Raw genomic sequence first — 11,283 nt, forward strand, 5'->3', positions numbered from 1 at the left:
GACCGACTGTGATAAGGCTTTGTTGCTGTCACATTAAAAAAAATGGTTACGATTATTTAAAAAAGGAAGACATTTTTAGTTCCACAGATTAAAAAAAAGGACGTCGAATCTGACGGTAAGCCAAATAAAACAGGCGAAATAAACCTTTTGACCTCTTGTTAAAAAACCTGACATTTGGCGTCAGAGCATATTGTCTAATGGCGACACCCAGTGACTGTTTCGGGAATTGACTAATAAGGGGACCATTACGGAGCAATTTCTGTTGCGGAACGGTGAAGAATAAATCTAAGGTAGACGACTCTTTGTCGCTTTTCTTTATCTACTCTGCATATCAAACCCCCCAAAATGCGCCCCAACTCATACGAATCAAGGAGAAGCTACCCACCAGGTATTCCATGTTTTTTTTTTTTATTATTCTATCAAACTGAGAGCTATGTACACAGCGCCCCCTGCAGGCTCAGAGGGGCAGGTGGAGGGAGTAGTGGGAGCAGGCCCAGCGCCGCACCGGCTTGCTCACCCTGCCGATGACGGGCAGCTTGTGGGCGTAGGTTCGCGGCGGCAGGGAAGGGAGCGGTGGCGCCGGGGGCGGAGCTACGGCCGTGGTGGCGGCGGCAGCGGCGGCGGCGAGAGCGGAGGAGGAGGAGGAGGCGGGGACGGAGGCGGTCAGGGAGGGCGGCGCCGGGGCAGCCGGCGCGAATGCCGTGAGGAACGGCCGTCTCCCCTGGCAGCGGCGGCCCATCTGGCGCCCGCCGATGAGGAAGGCGAAGGTGGGCGCGCCGCCCCCGGCCGGCGGGGCGGTGAAGCGGGCCTTGGGGAAGACGTCGCGGGACGGGCCCGCCGCGCGCTGGCCGGGCCGCGACGAGGAGGCCCGGGAGCGCTGGGCCGAGGAGGAGGAAGAGCGGGCCAGCGGCCTGAGGACAGAGGTCAGCTATGAGGACAGAACTGGGCGACGTTGCTACATTAAATACCTTCTACCAAAAGTAAGTCTATGTTATGTTTGATGACCGAGCCGGTCGCGGGCTGTTCCGACGTTACGCACGCGGCGTCAGAGGCCGAGGGCCGAGGGGAGACGCCCTTTAAAGGGACTGGAGACTTCCTGGTTTGGTATTACATTACACAATGAGACCCTACGCTTTAGGACCACACTGCAAAGGGTTTCTACATCACAATGCATCATGGGATGTTTTGTTTTGCCACAACACGCATGACAACTGTTCGGCAGTTAAATTAAAAACACAATAATGTCACAACAATACATAAAAAAATAATGACCACCTAAATAATAACATTGAAATACTCCTATGCTCCCAAAATGGCGGAGGTCTTGACAATACCAATCTATCTAAGATAACTTGCAATATACGCCCTTAGTATTTGCACAAGTTAACCAATAGTCCCACGCTGGGGCGAAGTTAACCATCGCCCCAGACGCTCGCTGTCTGGGAGGGACCAATCAGAAGCAGGGTACCGCGGCCGTGCCTACCTGCTGAGGCCCGTGGCCGCCAGGCTGGGGGGGGCGGGCTCGGCGGCCCCGCCGCCGCGGGGGCTCCCGTCGCGCCGCGGGCTGAGGCTCAGGTTGGCCGTGAGCTGGGGCATCTTGCGGGCCGTGTCCGGGTGGGCGGGGCCGGGGGGGGGGTCCTTGGCCGCCATGCCCAGCTGGGGCAGGGCGCGGGGCGGGGAGACGCCCCCCGGCCCGCGGCCGCCACCGCCGCCGCCGCCGCCCGGCCCGCGGCCCTCGGCGCCGGGCCCCGTGCTGAAGCGGACCGCCAGGCTGTCCCCGAAGAAGGAGTAGAGCTCGCCGTACATGGCGGGCAGCGGCACGGGGCTCCAGGCCTCCCAGGGGCAGCCGGCGCCGCCCGCCTGCAGGTGGCTGGCGATGCCCAGCGCCGCCTCCGACAGGGGCTCCGGCGGGGGGGTGAGGCCCGGGGAGCTGGCCCGGTGGCCCGGGGCCCCGGGGCCCGGGTCCTGCCGGCCCGCGCCGGCGCCCCGGGGTCCCTCGGCCGGCTGGGACAGGGAGAGGGCCTTCATCTTGAGGAGCCGCTCCACCGCCACCTGGGGGAGACACAGTCAGTCAGGACGGGTTTGGACCAGGAGGGACAGCGTGGGATATGATTGGGATATCGTATCAAAAGGTTGTTTATACATGGCTCCTAAAGTTCAGTTCATGAGTCTCAGCGACAGAAGGAGGACACATTAGGTCCAGGGATAAAGGAGACAAACTAATAACGAGGAAGAGCTTCTGAGAGCTTCTGAATAACTAACAAGGAGGCATTGGATGTGATCATTTGAAGTTGTTTGTTGCCATGGTCTCAACCAATGAGCCGATAGCAAGAAGTCCCCGCTGACTGCAGCCGTGGGCGGGGTTATCTCAGAGCTCACCCGCCGTGAACCAGGGTTTGCTTCCAGGTGAGGCTGACGGCATGAGTCGCCATGGTAACCGAACTAGTCTAATGGTGGATTATGAAACCAAAAGTCATGGGTTCCGCTGAATTCAAACGTATCCGGTTACACTGGAAATCTAGCTTCTTGAAATAGGGCCCGTCTTGCTTCCCGGTGAATCACGCTCACTCAGCTAATATTTACCCACAGAAAAAATATTTTTGCCAACTTTTCGTTATATTGGCTTATTTTCTCTTGCATATGTATTGTATTTTATTACTTCATTTTATTGTGTGATTTCTACAATGCATTTTTTAACTTGCCTTTGTTTGTTTTTTACTTTATTATTTTATTTTATGACTGTGTTTCAATGTGAAGCCCTTTGAGTCTGCCTCGTGTGTAAAGTGCTGCATAAATAAAGTTGCCTTGCCTAGCCTTTATTAGCAAAGTACCCCCAAAACAGTATCAACCATTACGCTGCTGCCTTCCACCCATTCGTCATCGTCGGATGTTATTTTCCGTGCTTGTGGTACTTACGAGGATGGCTCCGTAGACCTTGTGTCCGTCCGCCTTCACCTGGGCGTTGGACACAGAGTAGTCGTCCAGCACCGCCTGCAGGTTGGCCCAGTAGGCCGGCAGGTGGGGGTACAGCACCCTCTCCACCGCCTGGGGACACACACACACACACACACACACACACACACACACACACACACACACACACACACACACAGCGACCGATCAGCCACCATCCCCCATGTTGGCTCCACCCGGATCCAAAATGGCGGACCGAGCTCCCCGAGGGAATCCATACAGACTAGATTAGACCCTATAGGTCTTCTGCCTAGCGCTGAATAATTCATCATTCGAGGTTGAATGTTGGCTGTGGAAAATAAAATAATACAGTGGCTCTGTTGTGTTTATAATGTAGCACTTTAAGTGGTTTTGCTAATTCGGTTTATTTTATGTTCTCGCGTGATTCTGGGAATTTCTGGTTTGTTGCTTCCTGGTTGAATGCACTTATTGTAAAAACGTCAGTGATGTACCGTAAGGTAATGTGCAATAGCATTAGTAGCACTAGTAGGAGTCCATTTATAATTTATGTATGTTTAGTATGCGAGAACAGAGCAGTGTTCCTAATTGTGTGTGTGCATCATCTACTGCCAAGCAGAATACACTGGGGACAAACTTCAAGACCCCTCCGCCCTATGGAATCTCTGGCAGGTTTTTTATAATGGTTCCCATGGTTACAGGGGCTACACTGTATGTGTATATGGAGCGTTTCCAAGTTAGCCATCTTATTAAATATCGAAGCAAATGGGATAATACTTTTTATGAGCCGTCCATAATCACCAAGTTGATCTCCACTGTTAGAGGTTTAATATGTGTATGGAGTGTAAATATTAGAGGAGTTGTAGACAGTCGCAGTAGACGTTGGTCTGCCCTCTAGTGGTCCAAAGGTGCAAATGGAACATCCCATTTGCGTGTATTTGAAATTCAACACGATTAAAACTTAAAACGTCATAAAAAAGATATAAAACAAGAAGAATACACTGGTTACATTTTAAAGTAGTGTGAATATTATGAGAGGAGTTAAAATTAAATGTTTGCAGAGAATGTTAAAATCGTATTAAAACTTAAGTCTTAATCAATTAATTGAAGGATCGGGAAAAAATGGAACGGATCATAAAGACAATGAAATGGAGGAATAAGGGTTAGACGGTACCTTCCAGCCCAGGGCGTGGAGCCCCACCACCGCCCCGTAGTGAGAGCACAGGGGGCGGACCGGGTCCGACAGGACCTTCTGGAGGGACAGCAGGATCTGGTGGTACAGCCCGCTCACCAGGTCTCCATGGGACCTGACCGGTTCAAATGAACGGAGATAATTAACCAAGTTCCACCTCTGCATGCTTTAAAAAAGAGATTTAGATTCAATTTCCCTCCCCACCCTCCCTTCCCTGTCCCTCTTGATTATCTAGTCCATAAAAGGCCAAACTGTACAAAGGGTTGCCTTTAGGTTATTAGTATTCGTCATACTGGAGGATATAAGTAGATCGGGAAAGATTTGCACCTGTCAACCAAAAAAATCCTCAGAGTTATACACAACTTTACGCAGAAGAAATGCTTTCTCAAAACATTCCCCTCACATTTTTCCTGAAATCCTCCAAGAACAAAGCACCATCCACTAGCGACGCACTACCAACCACACACATGAGACGAAAACGCGACTTTCCGAGGTGCACCTGAACGCACCGCGGGTTGGGGGCGGGGCCTCACCAGAAGATGTGGCTGAGCAGCAGGGCTGCGTAGTCGCGGAGGGTCCAGTGGTCGTTGAGGGGGTTGATGGAGGCGGCCAGCGGCTCCAGGATGCAGTACATGACGCTGGACACCAGGCTGCGCACGTAGGAGCCCAGGTAGAGGTAGGGGTTCTGGATGAGGCTCTTCACCATGTGCAGCAGCCGGTTGAGCTGCTCCAGGTCGTGGCTCACCGACTTCACCTGCAAGGGGGGGGGGGGGGGGGGGGGGGGGGGGTCAAAGGTTAGGGAGCCGCTACTGTAGATTATCATGTTATCAGTATAAATATTCTTGATATAATTCATGTTATCTTCATGAATCGAATCAATGTTAATTGATTCTACAATAAATATAGATTGTTGGGATGATAATTAGAACATTATTTCTATAATCATAGAATTGCGGGATGAATACTTATTTACTTGTTTCAAAATTGTTACCACTTCTTCCTGCTGATTAATTGTTGCCAGAAAGCTATTTTCACAGCGAAACATAGTGGCCATACGTATAGCCTGAGCTCATGTGCACTTTATTTGTATGTATGTGAACCGGTGAAGTAAATAATTCAAAGACTGAAAACAAACCCCGCTGATGACGTAAACAAAATACGGCAGCAAGGCCGCCATCTTGGAGTTGGACTGGAGGTCAAGCAAAGCCACCTGAAACAGATTAACATTCAGAGGATTACCCATGTGTTATATATTAGGCGTATATTACAGTACAGGCACTCACTCAAACAATAAACAGTGCCGATGCTGATGGCACGGTGACAATGTGCATGTGCACGTTGCCGACATGCGTGTGCACGGTGCTGTCGTGCGTGTGCACGGTGCTGACGTGCACGTGCACAGCCAGGATGTGCCATCAGATCGGTTCTAGTGAGGTGGGGGCTCTGCTTCAGGGATTCCAGTTGAGGCTGGGTCATCCCATGACTGCATGTCACAGCATCCCCACAAACAGCATGTAAGGGCACCATAAGACCCCAATGGCTTTAATGTTAACGCAAACACTGGGTTTTGGTCTGAAATTTGCTGCGATCCAACCGTTTGGGTTTCACATTGTTGCTTCTGTTTTACATGATCAAATATGAACTGGATATTATTAAGTCCCTTGTGTACCTTTTTTTCCTTTGTATAATTCCTACATTTAGTCTAATAGCCATTCATGAGCTAATGCCACCCACAGTATCATCATGTTTGTTTGTGATTCTTTTATGCAGAACACTGTTTTGCCATTAGTATTTTTCCACATTTTCTAAATACAATAATGGCAGACAACGGAGGTGGGTGCAGTCTTTCCACCATTTTTTATGGGGGGGGGGGGATCAAAGCTGTACCTTCATGAGGTGGGGGTCCTCTCCCAGGATGGCGCGTGTGATCTGCTGGTAGTATTTCAGAAGGTCTTCAGAGAGGGTCTGCACAGCGCTGGGAACTGTGGTGATGAACAGAGGAACACGTGGATTCATTCATGATATATTTAAAAACATTTGGACGGGTCTTCAATTGAACCAAATGACGTGTTAAAGCTGTTGAGGGCCAGATTCAACGGCTGTGATGAGAGAGCAGAAACTAGCAACATCTGGAAACTAAACAGACCAAATAAACGTCCAATGCCTCTCTGCACCCCCCCTCCCTCCTGTTTCTCTGAGAAGGGTTGCAATTGCGCATCTTTGATTGACAGGCGAGTTTGATTCCCTGAACCAATCGGGGAAGAGATCAATTAAGAAAATGTCATTGCATCAAGAAATGTGACGTAAAAGTGCATTATGATAAGTCTGATGGTTTGGCTGCTAGTGATGTCGTTCAGGGGGTGGAGATTAATGTGGCTCAGGGAACCTAAACAGGCGGTAAGGCTGAGTGCGATGACGGACTCAGAAGAAACGTCTGAAATGTCTGCACGACGGATTGGGGGGCCTGGAGTTTTACAAAAAATCCGGAAGATTTGACTCGCCGATAGTGGACGATGGCTATGCCCTTTTTTACAAATTACACTCAAAGTATAGCACTACCATCTTACCTACAGCACCTTTAACCTGTGTCGTGATCTGGTGTATTACCTGTTCCTTGAGGCTCCAGGTTGCCTTTACCATCCAGGTAGGAAACATTTACTATCGGGGAGAGAAACCAAGATAAGCCACTGACAGCAGATCGACAGCGTTAAGAAGACTGGAGCGGTTCCCACTGGGTCTTACCTCGGACCATCGTCTCGGCACAGCCTTTGGGGATGTTGGTGGCTAGAGCCAACTCTACCAGGTTAATGTCCCGGTCCTCAACGAAGAACAGCTCCCCTTCCTTGATCGAACGGAAGGGCAAGACGTCCTGGGCGCCATAGCCACAGATGGCCTGGTGACACAAACACGACCAAGGAATAGCATGACCAACTACAATTATACTCCAACGCCTATTGTCCACATGCAAAGATTTGGATTTGTGGCATCAAACACCCTGCAGTGAACGATTTAAAGTAATAACCTCAATAGTTAGTTCCTTTGATAGAGCAATAGGCTGACTGATGCTAAACATGCTGGATCTTAAAAGCATCCCCCTACTACGGTGAACCTTTACCTCCACATTGCTCCACCGCAGGGCTCTGTTGAAGTCCTCGACCGTCAGCTTTCTCCTCTTGGCGTGTCTCATGAATTGAGAGCTACTCTGAATTGATGAAATATAAAGGAAAAGGTGTCACTTCTACACGTACACGTAGAAACAGGACAGATAGTGCAGATGGTCCATCGAGCCTTTCTCACCTGGGTCGCTTCCCTGAGTCGGTAGCACACATCCTCCGCCAGAAGGGCTGCCACATCGTCGCTGAGCTCCACGCCAGCACTCTCGGCCACGAGTTTGACGGACTCCCGAGGCACCTCCGCGAAACGGCGTTCCTCCCTGTCCGCCATGCTAACGGACACTTTACCGGTCGATGCTTTTCGAGAGAATTAACGAATCAACTAGAGATGTTTCCGTGCGCCTTATCTAGTGAAATCAGACACGGCGCGCTCTGGACTGCAGACCCACAGTTCAGAGAATAGCAGTAAAGTGTTTACACAAGACTAGGTATAGCGGTTTGCATTAAGGTATGGAAAAAGGCATGAATACATTGAGCACAAAATCCAAACACTCGGATCCAAGCCTGTGAAGGCTGTACAAATGCCCAAGGTGTACCGTCACTGGAGAAACTGCAATACATTTTTAGCACTTGGATGTTTAGTCCCTTCGTAGTGATCGAACACATTACATTTCTTGTTCCCGTTGTTGCAAACTTGGGTTCTGGTTCACTATGTTGCCCTCATCCATTGTTGACGTGCGGTGGGGGAAGGAACTGTCGCAGACTTGACCCTACGAACGGCCCGGAAGTAGTTATGCGCTGAAGAATGGAATATACAAAATACTATTTGAATATTGGAAAATTAAAACTGATTAACCCCACCTATATTTATTATAATGCAATACCAATGTTTTTATTCCATTGAAAGTTAAGAGCAAATACCGCGTTTCCCCGTATCAGTAGACTTGGGGGCGGAGCTAAAGTTCTACCCGTGGATGCTCGAGCAGCCTTTGGTTTACTTTTACCATTAGTATCCATAAAGCTACATGTTGGAATTGTTTTGGTATGCAAGGATTTTTTAATTTGCAAAGCAATTAAGTGTTTATCTATAATTGCAAATGGTACTCCTTCCTAAAATACAAGATTGAAGATGTACGAGGATTAAAACCAAACCATTGGATTAAAACTTCTGTTTATTAATGATATCGAGTCAGATATTAAACTAACCCGACCATAATTATAAGTATGTACAACAATTAAAAAGTTAATTACAAGGCTCAGTGCATCCAAAAATAGGCTGCAGCAACTTCACCCATACAAATATTTGTAGCCATCCGATTATTTACCATTCTCCTCGATTTTAAGGACCAACTATCCCGCAGTCAAACGCACGAACGGGGCGCCATGTGCCCGTCAAAAACACCGTCCAGTTTAAATACCCACCCAATAAAAATTTAAATTACGACAAGTCTCTAAAGCATAACATTTTAAAAACACTCATATAATCAAACTAGTTCCTCCACAGCTAGGAGGCTCCGATGGCAGCGTTGTCCCACACGCCAGGGGACTTCAAAGTGCTCTGTTGTCCCAGATCTTCTGCGCGCTGGTGGCCAGGGCCTGGCTGCTCTCCAGCTGCTGAAGGTGGAGGGCCAGCGGCAGCAGCAGCTCGTTGAGGTGCTGGCTGGAGAAGGTGAAGGCGTTGTGGGCCGCGGTCTCGACCGGCGGGGTGGTCACTGAGGGGGTGCATGTTGAGGAGGGCGGCGGGGACGAGTTGGAGGAGGCCGGGGATGAGGAGAAGGGGGAGAAGGGGGACAGCAGCATGTCTGTGTAGCTCTGGGAAAAGGCCCGACTGCCGATGGCGGCCTGGAAGCCCGCGGGGCTCAGGGTGGAGTCAGAGCCCTTGAGCTTGCTGGGGAGGCCGTGCTGGAAGCGGCAGCGCGTGCCGTACAGGCAGAAGCCGAACGAGCTGAAGGTGCGGCAGAGCGCACCGCGCGGCTTCCACTCCTTGGTTTGCGCCTGGAAGGTAGGTGTGAGGAAATCGGCGGGACTTTTCTCCTCGATCCCACTGACGCTACTACCGCAGCTGCTGCCGCGCCCGCAACTGACAGGCGACTCCTCCGCTACACCATCAACACCATCTCCTAGTTCGTCGACGTGCAGGAAGTTGCAGCGGGTGCCGAAGGGACACACGCCGTAGGAGCGGAAGGTGCGACAGGGGACGTTCTTGCGGCGGGGACGGCAGGCGGGCCGCTGCTCGGTGGCCCCATGGACGAAAAGGCAGCGGGTTCCGTAGTAGCAGTAGCCCGTGGTGTGGAAGCTACGGCACAGCTCGGTCTTGTACTTGGGGTGACGATAGGGCACGTGGAGCTCTTGGAGGCCGTGCGCGAACTGGCAGCGTTCGGCGTAATTGCAGAGGCCCGAGGCGGCGTAGCTGGTGCACAGCTCGGTCTTGTAGCGGGTGGAGCAGAGCCAGGGGGTGAGGGGGGAGGCCGAGGACTCAACCAGCGGGAGCAGGGCATCGGCCAGGGAGGAGCCGCAGTCGTCGGAGGATTCGTTGGAGAGCAGGTTGTCCACCATCTCTTCGTGGTAGGGGGGCAGGAAGAGGTCATCGCTGCTCGTCTGTTGGAGAAGTGCAAACATTTTAGAAAATAAACTTTTAAAAAGGCAACCAGATTACATATGAGAAGCACTTTAGTTTGTTAGTGCGTTATTGAAAGCACATAGAGAGGGGTCTATATATATGAAAACACTGGAGTTGAACTCCTATATGCATTAAGCTTTGACACTGGGCTCTGCAAAAGCGCAGAGTATTCAAGATGACAGCAAAACTTAAGAAATGTTTGACTAGAGCAGGACGGGTGCAATGAGTGGGATTCCGTCGTTTACAGTCTGACCAATTTAGAACAGCCACATTAAATAGTTGCATGCAAAATAGAAATTAAATACCGTGTAATAAATAATGCGTAGGCAACAAAGGCAAGGACACTCACCTCAAACATAGTTGCAACAAGTCCAGAAGAAATACTAGCTCACAAAGTCGACGTGTAGTGGGATGTTAGTCCAAACAAAGCCTTTACAATAAATTAAGAAAAACAAAAGGAAGGTAGGAATTTCTGTTAAAGAAACTAGTGAATCACAGTGGCACGAGCCTCACAATCCTACGTCTTGCTATGAAGTTGCACACAAACTACTGACCCCTTGGTCGTCTATTATCTTGAGCCAAGACTCCCTCCCGCGTGCTTTGAAATTAGGAATCAGCTGTGCCTGCGTACCACGTCACAGGGACAGTTCAATCAACCAATCACGTCAACGCACGGACGACGCCACTCCTTGGAATTCGCACACAATCGTTGATAGAATGCAGCGCCCTTATCAAATTAGGCCCGGATGATTACAGGGCCACAGGCCAAAGGATCAAATGCCCAATAAACAATCCTGAGACTGACGCTCATTGGTCAACACTGTTACACCAGTGTTAATTCACACCTCGGTTGAAAAGACGTTTTAACAACTCTCTAATTAACAGCTGTCTATCAATCATCGGGCCAAAGTGATCTGAATAGGAACTGTATAATTACTTGAGCTTGTGATAAAAGTGAAATTTAGTCTTATTGGGTGTTGACAAAACAAATGAACATAGAATACAGAACCAACGTTGAGTTAATCGGACTGATGAATAAATAACTGATGAAGTACATATGTGCGACCACGAAGAAAAAAAAAACTTTATTTCTTTTCTTATCAAGATACATTAAGGGATACAGACATCGGAATAAAAAACACTTAAGAAATATTTTTCAATTGTAGCATGTTTCTCTCGCCATCTTAGAAAATTCTACCCCCTCTCCCTTTGAATTCTGTCCATGGATCAAATCACGCCCCAACCCCATTCCAAACCCACCCTATGAATGAGAAGCTTGTTTCACATATACATCATTTCAGGACCCCTCCATAATAATTAATGGAGCAGGAATCACTTTAGAATTTATATTTAAAATAAAAAAAACACTGGAATTTCCATTATGTCTTCTTTCGGATTAATATTTGCAACGAATTTACTAATGTATT

The 11,283-nt window shown here is 49.4% G+C and overlaps 2 protein-coding genes across 2 annotated transcripts; both read right to left on the bottom strand.

Moving 5' to 3' along the window:
• Positions 1 to 369: 369 nt before the first annotated feature.
• On the bottom strand, positions 370 to 7,986 carry taf6l (TAF6-like RNA polymerase II, p300/CBP-associated factor (PCAF)-associated factor). The gene is made up of 12 exons (XM_056575759.1): positions 7,421 to 7,986; positions 7,239 to 7,325; positions 6,866 to 7,016; positions 6,731 to 6,781; positions 6,011 to 6,105; positions 5,259 to 5,333; positions 4,657 to 4,877; positions 4,106 to 4,238; positions 2,917 to 3,045; positions 1,484 to 2,052; positions 694 to 911; positions 370 to 585 (listed from the first exon to the last, which is right to left on the bottom strand). The coding sequence occupies exons 1-12, from the start codon at positions 7,565 to 7,567 to the stop codon at positions 458 to 460; spliced, it is 2,004 nt and encodes a 667-aa protein (XP_056431734.1). The 5' UTR covers positions 7,568 to 7,986; the 3' UTR covers positions 370 to 457.
• Positions 7,987 to 8,287: 301 nt separating this feature from the next.
• cth1 (cysteine three histidine 1) lies at positions 8,288 to 10,442 on the bottom strand. Its single transcript, XM_056575813.1, has 2 exons — positions 10,206 to 10,442; positions 8,288 to 9,834 (listed from the first exon to the last, which is right to left on the bottom strand). Exons 1-2 carry the CDS (start codon positions 10,212 to 10,214, stop codon positions 8,785 to 8,787), a joined length of 1,059 nt encoding a protein of 352 aa, XP_056431788.1. The 5' UTR covers positions 10,215 to 10,442; the 3' UTR covers positions 8,288 to 8,784.
• Between the last annotated feature and the right edge of the window lie 841 nt (positions 10,443 to 11,283).

The sequence above is a fragment of the Gadus chalcogrammus genome, chromosome 17, assembly GCF_026213295.1.
Source record: "Gadus chalcogrammus isolate NIFS_2021 chromosome 17, NIFS_Gcha_1.0, whole genome shotgun sequence".
Classification (NCBI taxonomy): domain Eukaryota; kingdom Metazoa; phylum Chordata; class Actinopteri; order Gadiformes; family Gadidae; genus Gadus; species Gadus chalcogrammus.

Coding starts and splice junctions, on each gene's coding strand:
- taf6l (XM_056575759.1), bottom strand. CDS start 7,567: ATGGCGGACAGGGAGGAACGCCGTTTCGCGGAGGTGCCTCGGGAGTCC. Junction 7,017..7,238: donor TGCGGTGGAGCAATGTGGAG/GTAAAGGTTCAC, acceptor TTGTGTCACCAG/GCCATCTGTGGCTATGGCGC. Junction 5,334..6,010: donor AGGACCCCCACCTCATGAAG/GTACAGCTTTGA, acceptor AATCTGTTTCAG/GTGGCTTTGCTTGACCTCCA.